Source organism: Streptopelia decaocto (genome assembly GCF_964273445.1).
Source record: "Streptopelia decaocto genome assembly, chromosome: 18".
Lineage (NCBI taxonomy): Eukaryota > Metazoa > Chordata > Aves > Columbiformes > Columbidae > Streptopelia > Streptopelia decaocto.
Window position 1 is genome coordinate 1,173,604 of NC_138673.1, and position 20,994 is coordinate 1,194,597.

Here is a 20,994-nt window from a genome sequence, read left to right on the forward strand (position 1 = left end):
TGGCTACACAGCACCACCCCACAGCAGAAATTCACCTTTTGGCCCTCAGAAACATCCCCTGTTTGGGCTAGTGCTTATGCACATTCTCAGTCCAGATTTACACAAAGATGTCATACACTGTCCTACAAAACAGCAGCGTTACCAGTCATAGAGTCAGGCGGGTGACATGGGGACAGGTTCTCCAGCCCTGCTTGCCTGAGAGCTGGGAATTGAGGAAAGAAAAACCAGCCTATGCATGTGCCAGCTGCAAAGGAGGGTGGTTGAATGTACATGTGTGGATAAGGTTACAGAGAACACAGAGCGACAGAAGGACAGAAACCAGAGCCCACGCCAGAGAGCAAATCCCTAAGGAAGCGCTGGAGGAGCTGCAGAGCGAGGGAGAAAATGGGCAAAGCCAGTTTAGGGAAGGGATTTCAGGAGCACAACTGCCACAGAGACAAACCTCCCGAATGGTGAAACGGGGGGGAATAACCTGGAGGTTTTTCCAAGCTCCAGGATTTTGCACCAGCAGTTCTAGTATACCAGGCAAGGCAGGCTGAGGAGACAAGGGACCTTGGTGTGAGTAAACTGTGTACAGGGCACTTACCAGGAAAGCGGGGAAGAAAAAGAAAATATAAATCAATCACAGGAGGTGAGCAGGAGCAAGAGAGAAACTACACGGCATGGGGAAGGATTCAGAGGCAGGAGAAAAACTGAGGATAAAGGGGAAGGAGAATGGTGTAATGGGGATGGAGGGACAGCACAGGGTCAGAGGACAAACCAGAGAACTTGTGTTTGGTGCAGGGAAAGGAGAAGAGTGTGTGGGGAACGCAGAGAAGGAAGAGAGGACGTTGATAGAGTGTTTTGCTTAATGCCTGATAAAGGCAAAGCTCCTGTTTGGTGAAGAGCAGACCCGACACGAGCCTCGAGGCTGCAGACGGGCCCGGCGTGCGGCTACATCCCTGCCAGGGTGAGAACCAACAGCAGGGCTTTGGGAAAAGTGAATACACGAGAGGAGAGATGGGCTGGAGATTGCAGAACTTGGCAACAGAAACAGACATTGAGGGCACAGACAACGGTGGCACCAGGGGTCTCTGCTGGCGCTGAGAACCTGGGGCACGGGCAGTTCTGGGGTTCGTGCTGGTGACCGGTGCAAAGTGAGGAGTGTGAGGGGGACGGGACAGTGAAAGCGGCAGCCATGGTAGGAAGGGTGCAGGAATGTAGAAGAGGGTGTGGAGGGAGCTGGAGCGGGAAATGGGCAAATAAGACTAGAGCTCAGGGGGAGGAAAATACCACAAGAACTGGAAAAGTGCCTGACTCACTAGGCTGGGCCAGAGATGTGCATGTAGCGGAGACCTGCAACCCACCTCTGTGCTCCAGGCCCAGGGAACAGCTTAGCCTGGGGATACTATCAAAGCTGCCTAATAACTTTTTCTCCAAAACAGTGAATAAATGAGGAGATCTTTACGGTGCACCCAAGCCGCAGGACCACTTCTCCAGCACCACTGTGGGTGTCCCATCCTTTCCTCTGCCACAACCCGCCCAGCCAGGAGTCAGGAGAGGGGGATACGCAGGAACAGAAAGCAGTTAACACTGTGTGCAAAACAGCAGTGTATGGGCAGACAGACCGACAGACTCCAGCCCACAGGACGCCTCCAGCAAGAAGGGTCCAGCAGTGCCACCCAGATGTCACCAAGGTGTGCGGGATTATGAGGGACGAGAAGAGAGCCCAGCGTTTTGCCAGACCCCTAATGAGCACTGCTATCCGTCACCACCATGATTTTAAGCATAATTAATTCCAGCAGCCTGCCTGCCACCTGACTCCACTCTTCATGTTAATGACAGGGAAATCAGAGTTTTAAGAGGAAAGCAGTAACTGTGAAGGAAGCCCCACAGACCGCAGAGATTGTTAATGTGTGTTACTCCAGAACGTCTCTGTTCTCTTGCCAAGGCTGTGGCAGGGAAATAAATACTTTGTTCTGCAGGCGAAGCAGCCAGGGGCTGGGGGCAGCCGGTGGCACCAGGTGGCAGCAGCAGCCCAGGGATGCTCCCTTGGCAGGTCGGGCTCTGCCTCCTCCTCTTCATATCTGGCAGAGCACAGGGCTGGCAAGGGCTCTGCACGATGCCACATGCGCTGCCATCGCCAATTCATCTCCCATCGCAGCCAGGGAGAAGCTGACACACCAGCAGAAAGCAAGACAGTCCCCTCTTTCATTTCAATGACACAAGGACTTTAACAGCCCCCACCATCCCCGCCCTCCAGGCCTTTCATCCCAAAGGGATTTGAAGCCAACCAAGGCTCCAAGCTGAACTTCAGAACCATCAGACTAATGGAGACAGGAAATATATCCAAAGCCCCCTGTAACTCCAGCCCGTTGTTCTCCAGTTTTGTTTGCTTTTCTTTAAAAAAAAAGCAGTTGGGACATCTCGAATCACAATTAAGCCTTTATTCAAGTACAAACAATTGCCTGGTCCCTGCCCAAAGCCCTGCAGATGGACCCAGCCCAGCTGCAATCCTGGCTCCTGCTCCTCTCCCTGCACCCCGGAGGGACACACGGACACCGGGCAGCCCCGTTTCCCCTCTCCACACCAACCATGCACAGACTTGAACTCAGTCTCAGGAAGGAAGGAGCATCAGCTTTAAGGAAACGGTGCCTGCACTGCTGAGGTCACATCCCAAGTCTCCCAGCTGGAGAAGAGCTGTCTAAACCGGTCGCTGTGCAAACACTCATTTCTTCTTACGCACCAGGAGAATTCACCTTTTAATTCCCGTCAACTCGTGTGGTCTTTGACAGCCACGGTTTTCTTTGAAAGCCAGTCTTTGTGACTGCAGGAAAAAAAGCCTGAAGTATGTGACCCAAATGCACCAGAAGGCTCAGAAATCAGAAGATAAAGCCCTGAAGTGTGTTGCTCCCCCCTCCACACCGCCCTGACTTTCCCAAGCCGAGCTCCCGGTTCCTCAGAGCACGAGATGCTTGTACTCACCATCTGGGTACTTCGAAATAATTTTTACTTAACAGCAGCAACACAACTTCAGCCCAGTTGCTATTATTACCAATATAACTACTATTACTCTTTTACACAGGTGTGTAAAAATACTCATCCAGTATTATTTTAGAAGCCCTAAGGTTTCTAAGGCATCAGCCAGAGGACAGGATTGATGAGGGAACAACACACCTCCGTAAAGGCAACTGGAAGCCAGGCAGGACAGCTCTGGCATCCAAACTGGTACTAAACTGGTACCTGCGAGCACCTGAATCCTCACCAGGATTCAACAAAAACAGTGCCTGAAAGGAAAAATTATATTGCTGTTGTTCCAGGAGATGACATGGCCTGGATGGGCCTGCAAAACGACTGGGTTTGGCAGCCCTGAGACAGACACGTGTCAGCGCTGGAACCTCCGGGCTTGTTCTGCATGAGCTGCTGACCAGAGGTGGAACCATCATTATTTGTAGCCATGGTACCATCAGTATTTGTAGCCAAAATTTCTAGGAGACCTTGTTTTCTTCAAGGGTAGTTACCTTCCATGGGATAAAATGACGCATTTTTTAGTTACCCCCATAAACATGTACGTGGAAAAGCTACAACTGAAACTAGAGCAGGTTTGAGAGGACAAGAGAGCATCAAGATTTCTTCTCCCGACTCACCCAAACCAAGCCCAGTTTCCCCAGTAGCCTCCCCACAACCAGCAGAGGAGGATCCTGCACCAGGGTCTGACAGCGACATCCAAGCGCTGGAGACGCGCTGGGAACACACAGCTCCTGCTGGAAACCCAGCGCCTCTATAAAACGTGCAATAATCACACCATTATCAAATTAAGCGCACAACTCCACCTTCACAGGAAGAACACTCTAAACCAGAGCAACAAACAACTGCTCGGCGTTTCTACCATCAAGCTGCAGGAAGATGGATGACCACAAGATGAGAGGAAAACCCTTAGGAGTTGTTATTAATAAGTTAAGAGCTCACTTTTGATTACATGTGCGGCTTGAATTCTCTCGTTTTTTTGCTAAGCACGGTCACCCAGCAGCCAAACCCACCAGTGCCGGGTTTACGGGCGGCTTTTCTGATGGCGGGTTCTGCCGACAGCCTGGCCGTCCTGCCCGTGTCACCAGAGGGAGCTCCGCGTTGTCACCGCTGCTCTTCCCAGCCATCAACTCAGAAACCTGCACCTCGTGGGGCTTTTTCTGGGGCGGTGTCACACTGCTCCCTCCCAACACCAAGCAGTGCCTAACCCAGCCTTTAGCAATTCCCCTTTCCCCAAATCTCTTGTTCGAAATGGTTAAGCTAGAGCCTCTGGTTTTTAATTTCTATCTGGAGCCTTTAAAAATGTTGTGCACTTTAGCAGCAGAAAAACAAGGGAAATCCACCTTGCATACTGACCTGCTTCCCTTAATAAACTCGCCTCAAACGATGTGGGCAGGACAGCAAGTTCAGGTGAGCTTAGCTGCCCCCACGCCTGCTCTCTGCCACCAGCTTAACTGCTTCTAAAAACAGCACGTCCCCTCTTAGAAAGGGAAATCCCCAGGCAATCAATAAAAGGAAAGAGAAGGCAATTCGATATATATAGCAAGTCCCCTGCTTATTGAGCCGTAAGAGTCGCACAAATCCCCAGGCGCTGTCCCTGCCCCGCTGGCAGCTCCCCCGGGACAGGGCCGAGGACACCACGGAGCACACTCGGTGCTGAAAGGAGCCCGAGGATTTAGAATTATCTGCTGCAACTCACACTAATCGTTCTAGCGCTAGGAGCGGAGTCTGGGATTTCTTACCTGAAAGAACTGATTGTATTAAAACTCATTAAGGATCAAATTCCTGCCTCAAAAAGGTTTAGGATAAAAATGAAATGCAGCACTTATATCTAAACACAAAGACAAATTTCAGGAGGCAAGGGGATTTTTATCATTTTTGCTCAAATATGAGACAGCCAATTCCTCCCATCGCTCACAGCGATGAAACCCCACGGCTGCCGATACCAGCAGCAGATCTATCAGCAATTTCAGCTGCAAACAGATCTTGCCCAGCACTGCGTATGAATTTCAGCACGTGCTCTGCAGCACAAGCCAGCACCTGGGGCTGCCGCACAACTGCCCCGGAGCCGGCGGCGACGGAGAACAGGCAGAGTGGAAGCTGCATCTCGGAAATTAAACCCTGGAGGAGGTGTCCTGCTTCCCGTCTTCTGTAAAAACCCTTTCCCTGTGATTTTTGGGGGGTGGGGGAAGCAGGAGCAGCCACCGAACAACCCACAGCATGAGTGCACTGGGCTCCTCAGGGAACTCCAACAGTTGAACCAGCTGCTTGTTCCAGCTTCAATTTTGACCACTCCGTCATTAGCAAAACACGCTGAAAATGTGACTTCCTCTGCTACAAGACCTATCGAACCTTTCCTGAGAAGTCTAAGTAACTTCCTCTCTTATTTCAATTAAAAGAAGGCAAGCCCACAGGCGGAACAGTTCCTCTCATACTTCTGCAAATTCCTTCAGCAGAAACACCTACTGAAGAAGGAAAGGTGCAGTAAAAGAGAGAGAGGAAGAGAGGTAGGGAGGGAGTTCTCACTTTTCATCAAGTCTGTTTTATTATAAAACAAAACTGTTAGTCTGCTTCACAGAGCAACACCACTTTTGCTTCCTCTTTTGCCTCATCTAGTAACAGCAATGAAAACTCTGCATGTTGTTCCCTAATGAGGCAGTTAGGAGATCCGCACAGAACCTCTGCATTCAACAGTTTTATACTGAAAAATAATCTCCATTTACTCTCCCTGCTGAACAAAACAGGCTCTGTCTAGGACCATCTTATCCAGCATCCAAAGGTGCTTGGCAACCCTCTTTCTGATGGAAACACACAGAGCAGGCAGTGGAAAGGGATCGTCTGCCTGACGCGGGGTCACTCCTGAGTGCACAGAACCCCAGAACCCCAGGCTGGTTGGGTTGCAGGAGCTCTGTAGATCCCCAGCCCAGCCCTGCTCACGCAGGGTCACAGAGCAGATCACACAGGTGGGTCCAGGCGGTTTGAATGTCTCACAGAAGGAGACTCCACACCCGCTCTGGGCAGCCTGGGCCAGGCTCTGGCACCTCCCAGCAAACAAGTTTCTGCTCATGTTCACATGGAGCCTCCTGTGTTTCAGTCTGTGCCCGTTGCCCCTCACCCTGGCGTTGGGCACCATGAACAGAGTCTGGTCCATCCTCTGACACCCACCCTGAGCTATTGATCCATTGATCAGATCCCTCTCAGCTTCTCTTCTCCAGCTCAACAGCCCCAGCTCTCTCAGTGTCTCCTCATCACAAAGATGTTCCAGACCCCTCAGCATCTCTGTGTCCCTCCGCTGGACTCTCTCCAGTAATTCCTTGTCCTTCTTGAACTGGGGAGCCCAGAGCTGGCCCCAGAACTCCAGGAACAACCTCCCTGACCTGCTGGTCACACTCTCCCTCACACACCCCAGGTACCATTGGCCTCTTGGCAAAAGGGCACATTGCTGGCTCATGGTCAGCCTGTTGTGGACCAGCAGACTGAATGTATTAACTTTGACAGAAAGGGGAAAGAGCAAAGACCAGAGTAGGTAAGAAATGATCTCGTGCCAGTCCCAGGCTGCGCAAAGGACAGGAGGGAGGGGGATGAGGCGTTCGCTGGCACATTCCAGCTCTGGCATCTGTTCCCCCTGCGGATCTGCCTCGCGGCCGCGCTGCCTGGCTGCCTGCCGGTACCGCGGCATTCCCTCGGCAGCTGCCTGCAACCCGTCTGCAGGCCCTAGAACGAGCACAGCACCTTAGATGCTGGAAGCTGCCGCTCTCCTCACGGGAACAGTCAGCGGTGTGTCAGTGGTGTGAGTCAGCCACAGGCACAAGAAAGGACAGCACCGATTCTGCAGGCAAAAGCACGGCTGTTCATTCATTTCTTCTGATCGTTTGTCTTGAAGCACTGCAGGGGCTTCCCCGCAGGCCCAGCTCCTCACTGAGTCCATCAAACCTCAGCCTGAGGCTGCTCCGTTACTTATCACTTCCTGCACCAAGTCTCACCCCTCACCTTCGGCAAGCAGAAAAGCTGCCCCCCAACACGGTTCTTCACTCTTCCAACCTACCGGGGTACAAAAAGCAACCATCTGCTCCTCTAGGGTCAGCATCCCAATAACAGCATCACAAACACCACAGAAGAACATGGAGTCAGCATCATCGCTTAACGTTTAAAGCAAAGACAAATTTTGCCTGGGTCACCTCTCCGAATGCCGCTGCCTCCCCACAGCTCCCACGCGTTCTCACCAGGCACTGCAGACGCCCACTCCAAGGATCGAACTGCCAGGCTGAGGAACAGGAATGAAGCTGTCGCAGCCGTCGGGCCAACAGCAGCAGGAGGATCAGAGCAAAGCTGCCACAGCAGCAGCCCCGAGGTGCCGCTGCCCCTGGGCACAGCAACGCTTGACGCTGCCCTACAAGATGGTGCAACCTGGCAAAGCTACAGGGAAAGTCTGGGACTTGCTCTTAGGTCCCCTCGGGGATTTCTGCACAAACATCCAACAGCCCGGAGTCTCCCACCGCAGCCGCTTCCCTTACCGCAGGACTTCGAACAAAACGATTGTGTGTTCTGGCTGTTATGTTCCCTTTAGTTACAACAGCCTCTACAATAATGCACCAGAGGTTCAAAACTCCCTGGAAAATAGGGACTTTACAGCCTAAACCAGCACTTCTCCTTTGAAACCGAGGTACTTTCTCTTCCCATAGGTGTTTAAAACCCAACATGAAAATATATTTTTCACCTGAGTTAGAAGCAACAAGGGCCTGTGCAGGGCAGCAGTGTGGGAGCTGGAGCAGGAACAGAGAGGATATACAGCACCGAGTTATCCTGGGGATGGCAAAACTCCCTTAATCGAGTAGTAAAATATAGGCTTTGTACCAACCTGAGCCAATCAGAATCAGAGCTGGCATCACCAAAATTCACTTGGTTAACGGACCATCAGCTCAGCCAGGCTCCAACATCTCTACCAAGAGCCACTGCTGCCCTCAGCTGTGTCCCCTCCCCGGACACAGCGTTGTCCCCTTTCCTGCAAAAGGGACAGCAGCAGCACACAGAGCCCCAGCGCCCTGTGGACACCAGGGCCACAGAGGCAGCAGTTCCCTTGCAGCAAGCAAAACAAGATTTCTCTTTGCCCAGACACCCTCCCTCTCTGTCCACAGCTACTCGCTGGGTTTGCAGATGTATCCGTGGCCTCTGGATATCCCCGGAGAAGGTGAGCAGAAACAGGGGGCACCAGCAGCTTTCCTTTCCTGGAGTAGTTACCTCTTGTTGGCTGCTTGTAAAGGGCGTGGATGTGAAAAATGTGAGCCAGCAGGTCCCCTGACAGAGACATATGAAGTGCTGGCACTTTCTAGAAGCAGATCTCCCTTTCATACCAGGCAGAAGAGCCTTGTGCCGGTCACAGAGATGTTTGCAGAGGATTGAGAGGAACCGGGCACACTGTCCAGAAGCACAAAAGCCTCAAATACACAGAAAGAAATGTTGATACCCAAGAAAAAGGAGATTGAGTTAATTGCCCTGCAGGGATCCCAGTCTGACCCATGGGGACTGCAGGGACATGGCTGCCCAAGGCAGGCAGATCCTCGTCACCACAGAACCCAGCAGCAGTTCCCCATGTCACAAGGTCCTCAGTTTTAAAATAAAACCAAAATAAAAAACCCACAAAAAAGCAGCATTGAACTACACCATCAAAGGAAATAACTCCCACATGCAGAGGACATAAAAGTATCAGGCTGTGACAAACCCTGCAGTCACAGCACTCGTCACACTGCGGGAGCATCAGAGAGGGAACGAGGGGCTGACAAGGGCCCCGACCCACCCAGGAGCGCAGGAGAGCTGACAACAGCACTCCAAAAGCTTCAGCAAGAACTGTACTTTGGCACAGCCAGAGGGAAAATGTAACACTCCGAGTCACTGGTAACGTAGAGCTGACACAGCATCTTCGGCAGTATGTAAAGCATCTTAAAAAAAAAGAATCTGCAACAATCCTTCCAGAGGAGCTCACCAAACCCCTCTTTGCTGTGCATCTTCCCACCAACCCCCCAAAACACATTAAGCTGTTTTTCCCCCACGCACCCACAGCCTCTGCCCCACCACATACAGGCTGCTCCGTTTCACATCTGCCTTCAGCTTCCCCAGGCTTTGTGCCTCCAGAGATTCACTTCCACTTACCCAAGTCTGACCTTCAGGGCAGCGCAGGCTTTTTAAGTTCGCACCCAGCTGCCACGGGCTTGCTCTGAAGTTTTCAGCAAGATGAGAGCATTTTAGCCTCTGGGAAATTCAGTCTGGCATTAGAGAAGGAAGGCAGAAGCGCCTTTGGCACCGGGGCAGCTGCAGCCGTGACCTGGTGGGCGGCAGGACGGGGGCTGTGCAGTCTGGCCAGAAAGCAGAAGCAAGTACGAGCCTAAATGATGCTGACGGGTGAGAAGCAATGACACTGGGACTCCTTACGTCCTCCTAAACCTCCACCCAAACCCCCGGGGCCAGGCTGACGCTGGCAGGAGAGCCGTACTGCAGGGAGCACCCACCCTGGCCACGCTCTCCCCGAGCACCCTCAGAGGGATGTTCCCAAAACTGCGTGTGACTCCAAAACCAGACACGAAACAGGACAACGGCTCCTCTCGTTCGCATTAAAATAGGGGCACACAGTTCCACTGGGCTCTGGCGGTACTGGGTACTACGTGCCAGTCACGCTCCAGCAATAAATTGCACTTCCACTGGTTACTTTGAAAGATTTAAAAAGAAAAAATAAAATTATTGTGAATCCAGAGTGAATATTGTGAATAACAGAGACAACTGGATAGATTTATGCTGGATTGCCACAAGGCACCCATCCACTCACAGAAAGCTGGCTACTTCAACAAGTTTCTAGAATAAAACAGAGCAACAAAACCCTGTGAAGCTTCCAGAAGGAACAATGCAAACTGCAGCCCGCAGTTTCAGCAGAGCCCAGCAGAGAAAGACTGGCAGAGTCCAAGCAATTCAACGGCCTGCAAAGTAGAAATGCTTTGAGGGTCCTTACCATGCAGCTGTCACTCACACAGCACCACGTCCAAGCACGTTCTGCCAGAGCAAACAATTCCACAATTTCGTTTTGCAATGAACTGGTGAGGTTGGAAAAGGAACAAGGACTCCACTTCCCAGCCGTGAAATGGAAGCAAGCAGAGCTCCAGAGAATACTCTGCCAAGAATGTGGGCTTAAGTTCAGATACAAGACTTTGCCCCCGTGAAGATAAGTTGTGAGCTGTGTCTACCTGTGTCTCTGCTGCCAGGATGGACTCCTCCAGAGAGGGGTGGAGCTGACGGTGCTGAGCAACCTCAGCAAGTCACCGGATTTGGCTTTTTGCTACATCTCAGGCAGAGGTGCCCATCATATCGCTCGTACTTTGCTATCAGAGCAGTCCCATCCACTTTATTCCCCGCTAACGCCACTCCCAAGGCTCAGATAAACCTCGGTCCTCATCGCCATCCCTCTCGTGAACACCGTGCCCGTTCTCCACAGCATGATCAAATTCGTGCCCTTGCAAGAAACGGCGCGATACTTTCTTTTCCTCTGGAAAATAAATACAGCAAAAGCAGAACTGTGCTGTGCGTGCCCAGGACAGCTGAACTTCACGGGTTTACAGCGCATGAGATCAGCTGTATCAAACACTGCTGAGCAAACGCCCCACCTAGAAGATAAGCAATGTGATCCATGAGGGAAGGAAGATTGATAATGCTCTAGATGAGAGACTAAAAGGAATAGGGCACCTACGGATACACACAACAAAAAAAGGAAGGCTCTGATGCCAGTAACTTGATACGTGTTGAAACAGAATATACAGTCACTTAAGTCTCTACTCTTGGGACACGCTCTGGACAGGCTTCTCCCTCTGGAAGAAGAAATCTGAGGGCATCTCTCAGCTGAGAAGAAGCAACAAAGTTGCAATAATAAGAAACAAAAAGTCATTTCCACTACTAAGAGCACAAACCATGTGATTTAGTTTTGTCCTTGTTATGTCCCATTATCTCCCCCAGGAAAGGTGAGACCCTGCTCTCCAACCAGCTGTACACAGATCGCTCAGGGCTGCAGAAAGATGCTGCAAAAACAAACCCAAAAGCAAATTGATTCCCTTGATTTGATCCCTGTCACCTGGGGAAGAGGCAAACCCAGGTCCAGCAGAGCGAACAAAACCTGAGTGCGGGGAGGGTCGAGCACAAACACGGCAGGACAACCGCGGGACTGTCCATGGACCCGCAACGTCCACCGAGCCCAACGCTCAGCAGCCGTCAGACTGACCACCGAGGGACGAGGGAAGCGAAGCTGGAGGGAAACAGATGTCAGGTAAGGGGGATGCGTGTGTGCAGCCCAAAAAGGACACCAAGAGCTCAGGCTTAGAGAGGAGGGCTCCCCGGTACCAGCACACACTCTCTTACAGGAAATCAGGCTCATTTCCAATGGGATTCAGCCACTGAATGTGTCTCAGTTTCATTTCAGCTCGCATTCCCGGTCAAATGAGCCAATTTTCCTGTGCCGGCGAGGAACCAGGCACTACCACGGCGTGCAGAGCGTTGCTGCTGCTGGAGCCTTTCAACCCATCGCGCTGCCTGAAGCGCTGGCTGCAGAGCACCTCGCACCAGGGCCGCTTCCCTCCTCCCAGAAATCCATCATCTCCCACAGAAAGTACGCCCCATTTCCTTGGGTTCGGTTTGGGCCACGAGGTGCAGACGCAGTTGTACTTGTTGCAAACGCGGAGAGCAAGACGGCAGCCAAACAACGCGCACTGAAAGTAGGCCTGAACAGGCATTTACTATTTATAAGATAATCATCTGATCCCTCCTAGGGGAAATCCTATCCTTTCGGGCTGCTGAGAGCACAGAGCTGCACAGTCTCCGCAGAACTGTCAGGGAAGAACGGAAGGGAAACAATTATACCGGCGAGGAGCACGCTCAAAATTCCTTGTGCTCCATCACAGCGCAGGCATCGTCCTGGAGAACGAGCCAGGGATTACAAGCAGAGATTAATCTCTTACGCTAATTTGTTAATAGCCAAGTAATTTTTAAATAGCTCTCTTCCCCAGTCATCATTATCTAAAAAGGGCTCCGATTTAGTCCTGCAAATGTCGATGTTTTCCTGTAAGCAGTGATAGAAGAGTCTCATGATAAAAGTCCACATTGAAACCCAGAAACACGCCAACGAGTAGAAAACCCTGGCTGGATGGAGCTGCCTTGGAGGGTGGGCAAGCAAGGATGGAAGAGAAAGGTATGAACTTTCATAATTGCCTTTTAGTTATTAATACCTGGGGGAACATTTCTGTCCTGGGAAGCTGAGCATGATGTGCAAGTATGCAGCACTGTTTTGGTTTGTTTTCTCTCCTGTTCACACTTCTCCCTGATAAAAATAATCTGGGTTAGATTATACTGCTTGATTTTCTTGTAAAACAACGCTCGGTCATTTCCAACACAACCGCACACACTCCTTCAATGGAACCGCTCATCCCTCCAGCCTCCTTTTTAATTCACTTAACAAACTACTATCGAGAACAACTCTGTCCCTCAGATGACAGCAGCCCCTAAGGAAGGGCTGAGGACACAGAGTGGAAATAGCTCTGTCTCAAACTCACAGATTAAAGCAGCACCTCGAGGAGGCGGCCCAGCTCCCCAGCAACCCTCACCCACCGGCCTTCAGGTGAGCAAAGCTCAGTGACACAGGCGCCGGGCGGGGGAACAGCCGCCCACAGCGTCCCCTGCGCTCCCGCCAGCCCAGGACAAGGGCGACTTTGAAAAGCCCCACGTGCACAAAAAATAAAAGCAAGCCAGCGCATATTTTGGCAGATCGAGATAACAAACAGCTGGCACAGCGGCATTCTCCAAAGCCTCTGTAGCATGGGAAGATCTAGCCCTAAAGTTCCCCCTTAATTATTTTTTTTTTTTCCCTTTTAGCTTGCCACAGACAAACCTGACAGCAAAGCGACACTTTCAGCAAGACAGAAGGGCTGCAACGACGTTTCCACAGGGCTAACGGCAATCTGAGGAAATTTCCCTGTTCAGGCTCTTTGAGAAAAATCAAATAACTGTCACTGCCAGCGTAAACAGATTTCTGCAAACACAGCAAAGGGGAAACCAGCTATTCCTAGAAATTAATAACTATAAGTAAAACTTTTCCATTTATTTACCAGTCTTCATCTCTGTTTGCTTAGATATCCATCTTGCAGCAAACACCCTGAAAGACGTTATGTGGCGACCCTACAAACCCACGAGCAGAGTGGACCACAGAACCTCCCGTGCTGTTAACTGAACTACAACACTTGCCATTGTTTTTATTAAAAGAAAAGTTCTGCGACTTGATGCAAAAGTTGCCAGCAAATATAAAGTCATCACTGACTTCAGGAAGTCTGTTTGCACACTTGGTTATCACTTCAAAATATATGCTCTGGTTTCTACGCACGCACTCGTATAGCACGACCAGCCACACTGAAGTCCCACAGTCCAACTTCTGTCCTCCCCAAGTACACACACACTGACCCAATCTCGTTGCATGAAGCAGACCGGAGTTCTCGTACTGCATGGCAGCTTTTTTCACCTTTAATCCCACCCTCGCACATTGTCTCTGAACTCTGCCCAGCTTTCCACCAGCCTTCGCCCCACATACAGGCACCAAACGTGGGCTCAGCGCTGCAGAAGTGCTTTTTCCCTGGTAATAGATGCACGACCCCAGCCAGAAATACAGTGCCAAACTCACCAGACCAACCTATTGGATCCTAATCTCTTATTTTTCACTCAGCACTCCAAGCTGCTTGTGTGCTCCATCAGCTTTTAGCTGCAAACTTTCTTCAGATCGCTGACAAAATCAGCAGTAGGATCTTTAGGAGACCGTTAACATAATGTCCCCAATAATGTTCTGGGAGCCACCGACCTTATGCAGGTTATTTTGAGCTCATCCCACTCTGGTTAATTCAGCGGGAAAACCCAAAGGCATCGCATCAAATGCTTTAGGGAAACCTATGTTTACAACACGCAGTTGTTTGAGATTTTTTTAATAAATGTAAAACTTGCAACAACGTTGTCTCCACACCAAACTTCAGCCACCAGCAGTTTCAAACCTCCACAGGGAGCTTTACCAGCTCCTACCCAAGGAGGGGAGGCACCTTCTCCAAAATCCAGCACCGTGTGCGGGGGCACCAGGCAGACCCCAGCGGGGGGAGGGGCAGGACCAGTCTGTTACCGCGCTTCGTGTGGCACAAGAACCCCGCGACCGGGAGCTGCTTCCAGGGGGATCTCCGGGGCTCGGGGGCGGCAGCGGCGGCGTCGCTCCGTCCCGGGCCCGGGGAAGTCCAGCCGGGCCCGCAGCCTCCTCTCCGCAGCCGCGCTCTCACAGCCCGGGGCTGGGGAAGGGCTGTCGCTCCCGGCACGGCGCCGCCCCCAAGCCTGACCCGGCGGAAAACGCGCGGCCCGTTCCTTCTCCTTAACGTGAACCGGCCTTTAAACCTCCGGCACCTCGGGGCCGCCCCCTGCGCTCACAGCCACCCCACGCCGCGGCGGGCAACAGCGAGGCCGGCCCGGGCCCGCCGTCGCCCGCCCTACGCGGTAGGGCCGCGGGGCCGCCACCGCCGCCTCCGCGCTGCCGCCGCCCGCCCCTCACAGACAGGCCCCGGGAAGGCCGCGCTCACCGGGAGGCGGCGGCGGGGAGAAACCTGAGGAGCGCGCGGGGCCCGGGCAGGACCGGGCCGGGGTCAGAGGCCGCGCGGGGCCCGCGGGGGCGGCGCCGGGCGGGGAATGGGAACCGGCGGGTCTCACCTGCTCCGGCCGCGCCGCTCCCGCCTCTGCCGCGTGCAGCTCCCCGCCCTGCCCCCCCCACCGACCCGCGCGGCGCAGCCAATCAGCGCCAGGCGCCACCGGCACCGTGGGCCAATGAACGGAGCGAACGCGTCCCCGCCCAGCGCCACCGGCCGGCGGGACACGCCCTTCTTGTCGCCCGCAAGCCCATCCCGTGACCCAGTGCGGCGAGACTCGGGGAGGGACCGGGCGCTCAGCGCCCAATGAGAAATCACAGCGCGTCCAACTGCAGCCAATCTGCGGCCGGGCTGCGCTTCCCCTCAGAAAACGGCGGGCGGTCACTGGGGCGCCGCGGGGGGGCGAAAATAACCGGGGGGGCATAACCGGAAAGGGGGAGTCCGTCACGTGATCGACCCGGTGACCGGACACCCCCGCCCGCCGCTGCTGCGCGTGTGGGCAGCGGGAGCCGACCGGTGGGGCCCGTGGGAGGGGAAGGGCCGGGATTTGGGGAAAGGGGCGTTCCCCACGTGCCCCGCACTGGGGCAGCCCGGGCCCCTCACGGGCAGCGCCGCCTCCCGGCTGCCGGGTCCTGGCCAGGGCCGGGCGGCACCGGGATCTCAGCGCGGGGCTGGGGCACCGCGGAGCCGTGAAGGGTGAGGGCTCCCCAACAGGCCTGCGGGGACTTCGGGATGGTGACAAGGTCGTGAGGCCACCCCGTTTTATCACAGAACCCCAGGCTGGCTGGGTTGCAGGAGCTCTGTAGATCCCCAGCCCCCCTGCTCACGCAGGGTCACAGAGCAGATCACACAGGTGGGTCCAGGCGGTTTGAATGTCTCAGAGAAGGAGACTCCACACCCGCTCTGGGCAGCCTGGGCCAGGCTCTGGCACCTCCCAGCAAACAAGTTTCTGCTCATGTTCACATGGAGCCTCCTGTGTCTCAGTCTGTGCCCGTTGCCCCTCACCCTGGCGTTGGGCACCATGAACAGAGTCTGGTCCATCCTCTGACACCCACCCTGAGCTATTGATCCCATTGATCAGATCCCTCTCAGCTTCTCCAGCTCAACAGCCCCAGCTCTCTCAGTGTCTCCTCATCACAAAGATGCTCCAGACCCCTCAGCATCTCTGTGTCCCTCCACTGGACTCTCTCCAGTAATTCCTTGTCCTTCTTGAACTGGCGAGCCCAGAACTGGCCCCAGTTCTGCAGATGTGGCCTCACACCAGGGCAGAGCAGAGGGGGAGGAACAACTTCCTGGATCACACTCTTCCTCACACATCCCAGGTACCATTGTCCTCTTGCCCACACGGGCATGCTGCTGACTTGTGGTCACCCTGTTGCCAACCACAGCTCCCAGGTTTTTCTCCGCAATGCTGCTTTCCAGCAGGTCAGCCCCAACCTGTACTGGTGCTTGGCATTCAGCAGCTGCAGTGCTCCGTGGCTGTTTGCCTCTCCCTCCCAAAGGGCGCAATGTACGTCCCTTTTCCCCATGGCTCCTTCCTGGGTTTCCCCATCATGGGTGTTACTTCTGCTATTTCCACCCATGTCTCGACCTGTGCTCAACCTGCCCTGTGAAACAGCCCTGCTAATAGAATTACGGGGCAACCTCAGGCTTTCTTACAGTCTATATTTTACATTCCAGGCAGGCTCCCCTTCAGTGCTTGCGGGATGGAGACCAGGCTGGTGAACCTCTACATGGATGAAGATGCTGCTGCCCAAGGCAGCGTCTCCCTGCCAGCGCCTGCACAAGGCAGTGTGAGGAAGAGATAAGTGGAGCTCAGCCTCAGACAGGTCTGGAGGGTTCGGGGCTGTGTGCATGAAGATGATGTTGGTCCTGGCCCTGGGGCCATGAGCTGCGAGAGGAGCTGCTCTGTGCCCGGCTCTGAGAGGCTCAGCAGGGCAGGGAGCCGCCTCCTGGCTCTGCAGGCACTGAGGGTTTTGGTGCTGGGAACAGTTACGTTTATGCACGATGCCCCAGTGTCATGGGAATGTGCTGGGCACCCCCAGAAGCAGATCCAAGTGTGGCTGCAAAGCGTGCAGGGGCTCTGGCCCCACGGCCAGTGAACTCTCAGACTCAGGCGACCGCAGGGGTGCCGGCGGGGGATGGTAACAGCCCAAGGCCCGCGCAAAGAGGCAGGAAGTGACGCTCTGTAAAACTTTTGCTTTCATATTCCTCTGCCTCGGGACACCCCGTGGCTGCTTCCGCAGGCCACGGTTTGAGGGGCGATGGCAGGTGAGTCCGACCGGCGGTGCTGGGGTTCAGTGGTGGGACGGGGGTGCCAGTGGGTGTCCTGCCCGGGTCCTGCTTGCCCTGGTTGGCCCGAGGCACAGGGGACACAGCACGTGGACCAGGCTCTAGGACACTGTGGCCCTGGGTGTCAGGGGCCTTGCAAATGCTTTCCTGGGGGACTGTCTGTGGGTGTGTGGGAAAAGGGGGAGGTGGGCGACTGCAGGCAAAGCCCCCGGGGTGGCAGTGAGGGAGGGAGCAGCACCCTGGGTGGGAAATGGGAGACAGGGAGCACACAGGATGGAAAGTGGGAGGGATCAGCAGAAGCGGGGGGCAGCATCCAGGGAAGGCGATGGGGAAGGGGGAGCAGCTAGAGGGGTGGTGGGGAAGGGATCAGCACGCAGGGGAGGCGGTAAGGAAGAGGAAGCACACAGAATAGGCAGCGGGACAGCAGGAGCTGTGGTGTGGGTGCTCCAGGAACTGATGGGGCTGCCCCACAGATCGGCAACTCCTGAACGTGCGGACGGAGTTTGTGGAGCGGGTGAGCAAGCCACTGATCTCTGGCCTGCTGGACGACCTGCTGGCCCAAGGGGTGCTGAACCTGCAGGAGGTAGACGAGGTGCAGGACCGGTACGTGGTGCGCACCGACAAGGCTCGCTGCCTCATCGATGGCGTGCGCCTCAAGGGCTCCAGGGCCAGCCAGATCTTCATCGACAGCCTCAGGAAGCGCGATGGTGTCTTGGCAAAGCAGCTGGGTTTGGCCGCTGAGTCGGGTGAGAACTGTGGAGCTGTGGTTTGCTCCAGGCCTTGCGGGGGGACCCAGCATCTCCTGTGTGGTACTGGAGGGGGGTCTGGCCCTGGAGGGTGTCCGAGGCCCAAAGGCAAGAGGCAGTTTGGTGTTCCCAGTGTCACTGCTTTGTGGCACTGAGACCCCCTTGTTGTGCAGCAATGACAGGGCTCTAAGGGGTGTCTGTCCTCTCCCAGGGGGCAGATCCCAGCTCTGCTCACCTGTCTGTGCCCTGCGATAGGCCCCTCTTGCTGCAGGTGCTTCCCAGCGTAAAGTGGGGCTTTCTTCTTGCAGGGCCTCGTGATGTGCAGCTGCCCGCCCCCAACATTGAGGTCCCCACTGGGCACCCCATCAGCATCCAGGGCCAGCAGTGGATCCGGCAGTGCTCCCTGAACGAGTACCAGCACATCAGGGACACAGAGGGAGACCAGGTGCTGCAGAGATGAGAGGGGGCTGGAGCGTGGCAGGGCCTTGCCCAGGAGAGCCAGGGTCTTTGCCGACCCAGGAGTAGGGCAGGAGATGTGGGGAAATGCCCCAGGGACAGGGAGATGTGGTTGCTGCACCCATGGGCCTTCTCCACTATTAGTTGCCTCTCAAGAAAAGCCCCCCTGCACCCACCCACCACTGAGCACTCTCTCCCTCCCTCCTTCTTCACAGATCTATCCCATCCATCTACCACGGGAGACGCGAACCCGTAGGGCCCTGCTCATCTGCAACATCGAGTTTGAGCACTTGAGCCGGCGAAATGGGGCTGAAGTAGACGTGTTGGGGATGACAAAGCTGCTAGAAGGGCTGGGCTATGTGGTGGACACCCACTACAACTTAACTTCCCAGGTAAAGCAGTGCACAAAGCAGCTGCCACCGGCCCCAGCAGTGGCACAGTGACCCTCCTTGCCTGCACTGGTGAGAGGGCTCAGGCACCACAGGGACAACTCTGTCCCCAGTGGCAGTGGCTCCTGCCCACAGCAGGTGGCTGGGTCACAGGTTGCTGATGTTCCTTCCTTGTCCTGGTTTGTAGGGGATGGCTACGGTCATGAAGGATTTTGCAGACCGTGAAGAGCACTGGACCTCTGACAGCACCTTCCTGGTCTTCATGTCCCACGGGCTGAGGGCTGGGCTCTGCGGGACCAAGAGCAAAGATGAGACCACAGACATCCTTTCCCTCGACACCATCTATGAGAAATTCAACAACCGGAACTGCCAGGCACTGCTGGGCAAACCCAAAGTGGTCATTATCCAGGCCTGCCGTGGAGGTGAGTCCCCATTACGAGGGGCCTGTGAGGCGACCAAGCCAGCCAGGCTCTCCCAGGGCACGTGAGCCCTGAGCGCAGGGTGGGGACAGGACAGCCCATCATCGCTGATGGCTGGCCCTGCCTTCCCAGGAAAAATAGGGTCTGTGTTGGTGAGTGATTCCGCAGACTCTGCTGCACCTGCTCCTGGCTCGGCTGACGCATTCCCTGAAGGGCTGGAAGCTGAGGGAATCCGCGAAATCCACCTGGAGAGTGATTTTGCCACTTTACATTCCTCCACACCTGGTAAGTGGTTCCTGGAGATAGTTGCCGTGCCTGAAAGCAGGTGAGGACAACAGGACTCCTATTCCTGATGCCATGGGTCTCCTCCACACCTCCTCCTCCTTGAGGCTGGTTGATGGGGATCCCCTCCAGCCAGTGACTGCTCAGGCATTGCTCCAACAGCTCTGGAGAAGTCAGTGTCCCCTAATGCCAGGGTACAAGGCTGCTCCAGGACACCACAGATCCCTCTTGGCCAGGGCCAGAGCTTTGTTCCCCTGCCTGGCTGCTGTCCCTCGCCCCAGCTCCAGCCCTGCCCACTGGCTCTGCCCGCACTCCTTCCCCAGCCAATTTATCTCACCGCAGTGGCTGGCCAGGGAAAATTGTCTTCTGCCAGGTCACAGATGGCCTGGCAGCTGGCATGGCTGGGAACATGGGAGAGCAGAGAGGCCTGAAGACTTCTAGCTTCCCTGGGATGCCCTGTCCTTTTCCAAGCCCGTGGGTTGATTAATGATCTCGGAGAGGGTGCCCCAGCCTCCTGTTTCAGCACCCAGCATTAATCATTGCTGCAGTGAAATCACACTTGGCACCTTCTGTCTCCTCAGATACTTTGTCCTGGAGAAGCACAGAAAAAGGCACCGTTTTCATCCAGCACCTGATAGAACAGTTTCGAAACCACGCCTGTGACAGCAACTTACAGGAGATCTTCCGAAAGGTGAGGCTTTGCAGTTACCTGCAGGTGTGCCGGCAGATGCAGCCATACCAATGGTCAGAAGTACTGCTCAGAGCAGCGTTCAGGACAGGCCATTTCCCAGCAAGATCTGTCAAAAAGAGGTCTGGTTTGGCCTGGAAAGTCAGCTGGCACCCTGCCATGGGGTGGGCATGCAAGAGCCTGGCGTGTTGGTGCAGCCCACGGCATCTCATGCCACCAGACACACATCTGGGGACGCCCCTGGGGACACTTCCCAACTCCCTGCACCCTTCCAATGCTGGGCATGGAGCTGCTCTCATGTGTCCTCGCTGCCTCTCTCACCCCAGGTGCAACGCGCCTTTGAAAAGTTCCCTCGGCAGTTGCCATCACAAGAACGGACCACGCTGCTCAGGAAGTTCTACCTCTTCCCCGGCCACTGACCTGCAGCCCGTGGTGAGTCCCTTCACCTCACACCCCTGCGCCAGCCTTTTGTCTGTGCCCCAAACCTCGTACCAAACCGGGCAGCAAGGCGGAGCGGGGAGAAATTTCCCACCGCTCCTGTGACAGGGTATCCAAAGGACTTGTGTGCTGGTAGCAACAACCAGACCTGCAATAAAATAGTCCTTGGTCTCCTCCCTTCCTTTTGTGGCCTCCAGGCAACCCCAAACTGGGCAAACTCTTCTCAGGGAGCAACAGACACCTGGCTCTGCAGCACTAAATGCAAAGCTGATTAGTGTCTCTCTTAACTGTTCCCAGAGCTGGTACCCAGTTGCGACAGAAACGATCCGTCACCCCCAGAGACGCTTCCGCCCCATCTCTGGTTTTATCCATCATCTAATAAAGAGATTTTACAGCAGACAGCACCGCTTCTCTGCCTTTAGCCCACAGTGGGTGGATGGTTGTAGCTGGTGTTACGTTGCCTTCTCAGGGATGATGTGAGTGGGTGGGAGGTGAGAAATCGGGGGGAGCTCAGGGAGGAAGAGGTGCCTGCCTTGGGGGTGTGCTAGGCAGATGCGCTCCAGGGGGACTTCTGTGCACCCTGCCTTGCAG

At 54.7% G+C, this 20,994-nt stretch overlaps 2 protein-coding genes across 4 annotated transcripts in view; one reads left to right on the top strand and one right to left on the bottom strand.

The window, feature by feature from the left end:
• The window catches only part of MTMR4 (myotubularin related protein 4), a 59,574-nt gene extending 44,759 nt beyond the window's left edge, over positions 1 to 14,815 (bottom strand). The window contains exon 1 of one of the 2 annotated variants that reach the window (XM_082068395.1): positions 14,758 to 14,815. The gene's annotated coding sequence lies outside the window, so the exon portion shown is untranslated. Of the gene's footprint in view, positions 1 to 10,235; positions 10,257 to 14,757 lie in introns of those variants that run through there. The other variant, XM_082068396.1, reaches the window with a different exon arrangement.
• Positions 14,816 to 16,811: 1,996 nt separating this feature from the next.
• LOC309447505 (caspase-1-like) lies at positions 16,812 to 20,800 on the top strand. 2 transcript variants are annotated; one of them, XM_082068196.1, is made up of 9 exons: positions 16,812 to 16,964; positions 17,459 to 17,731; positions 18,040 to 18,176; positions 18,403 to 18,579; positions 18,764 to 18,998; positions 19,128 to 19,280; positions 19,859 to 19,968; positions 20,292 to 20,397; positions 20,601 to 20,800. In XM_082068196.1, exons 1-8 carry the CDS (start codon positions 16,958 to 16,960, stop codon positions 20,382 to 20,384), a joined length of 1,185 nt encoding a protein of 394 aa, XP_081924322.1. In that variant the 5' UTR covers positions 16,812 to 16,957; the 3' UTR covers positions 20,385 to 20,397; positions 20,601 to 20,800. The 2 variants fall into 2 exon arrangements, with proteins under 2 accessions (XP_081924322.1, XP_081924321.1); XM_082068195.1 differs by having other exon boundaries at positions 20,701 to 20,800.
• Positions 20,801 to 20,994: the final 194 nt, after the last annotated feature.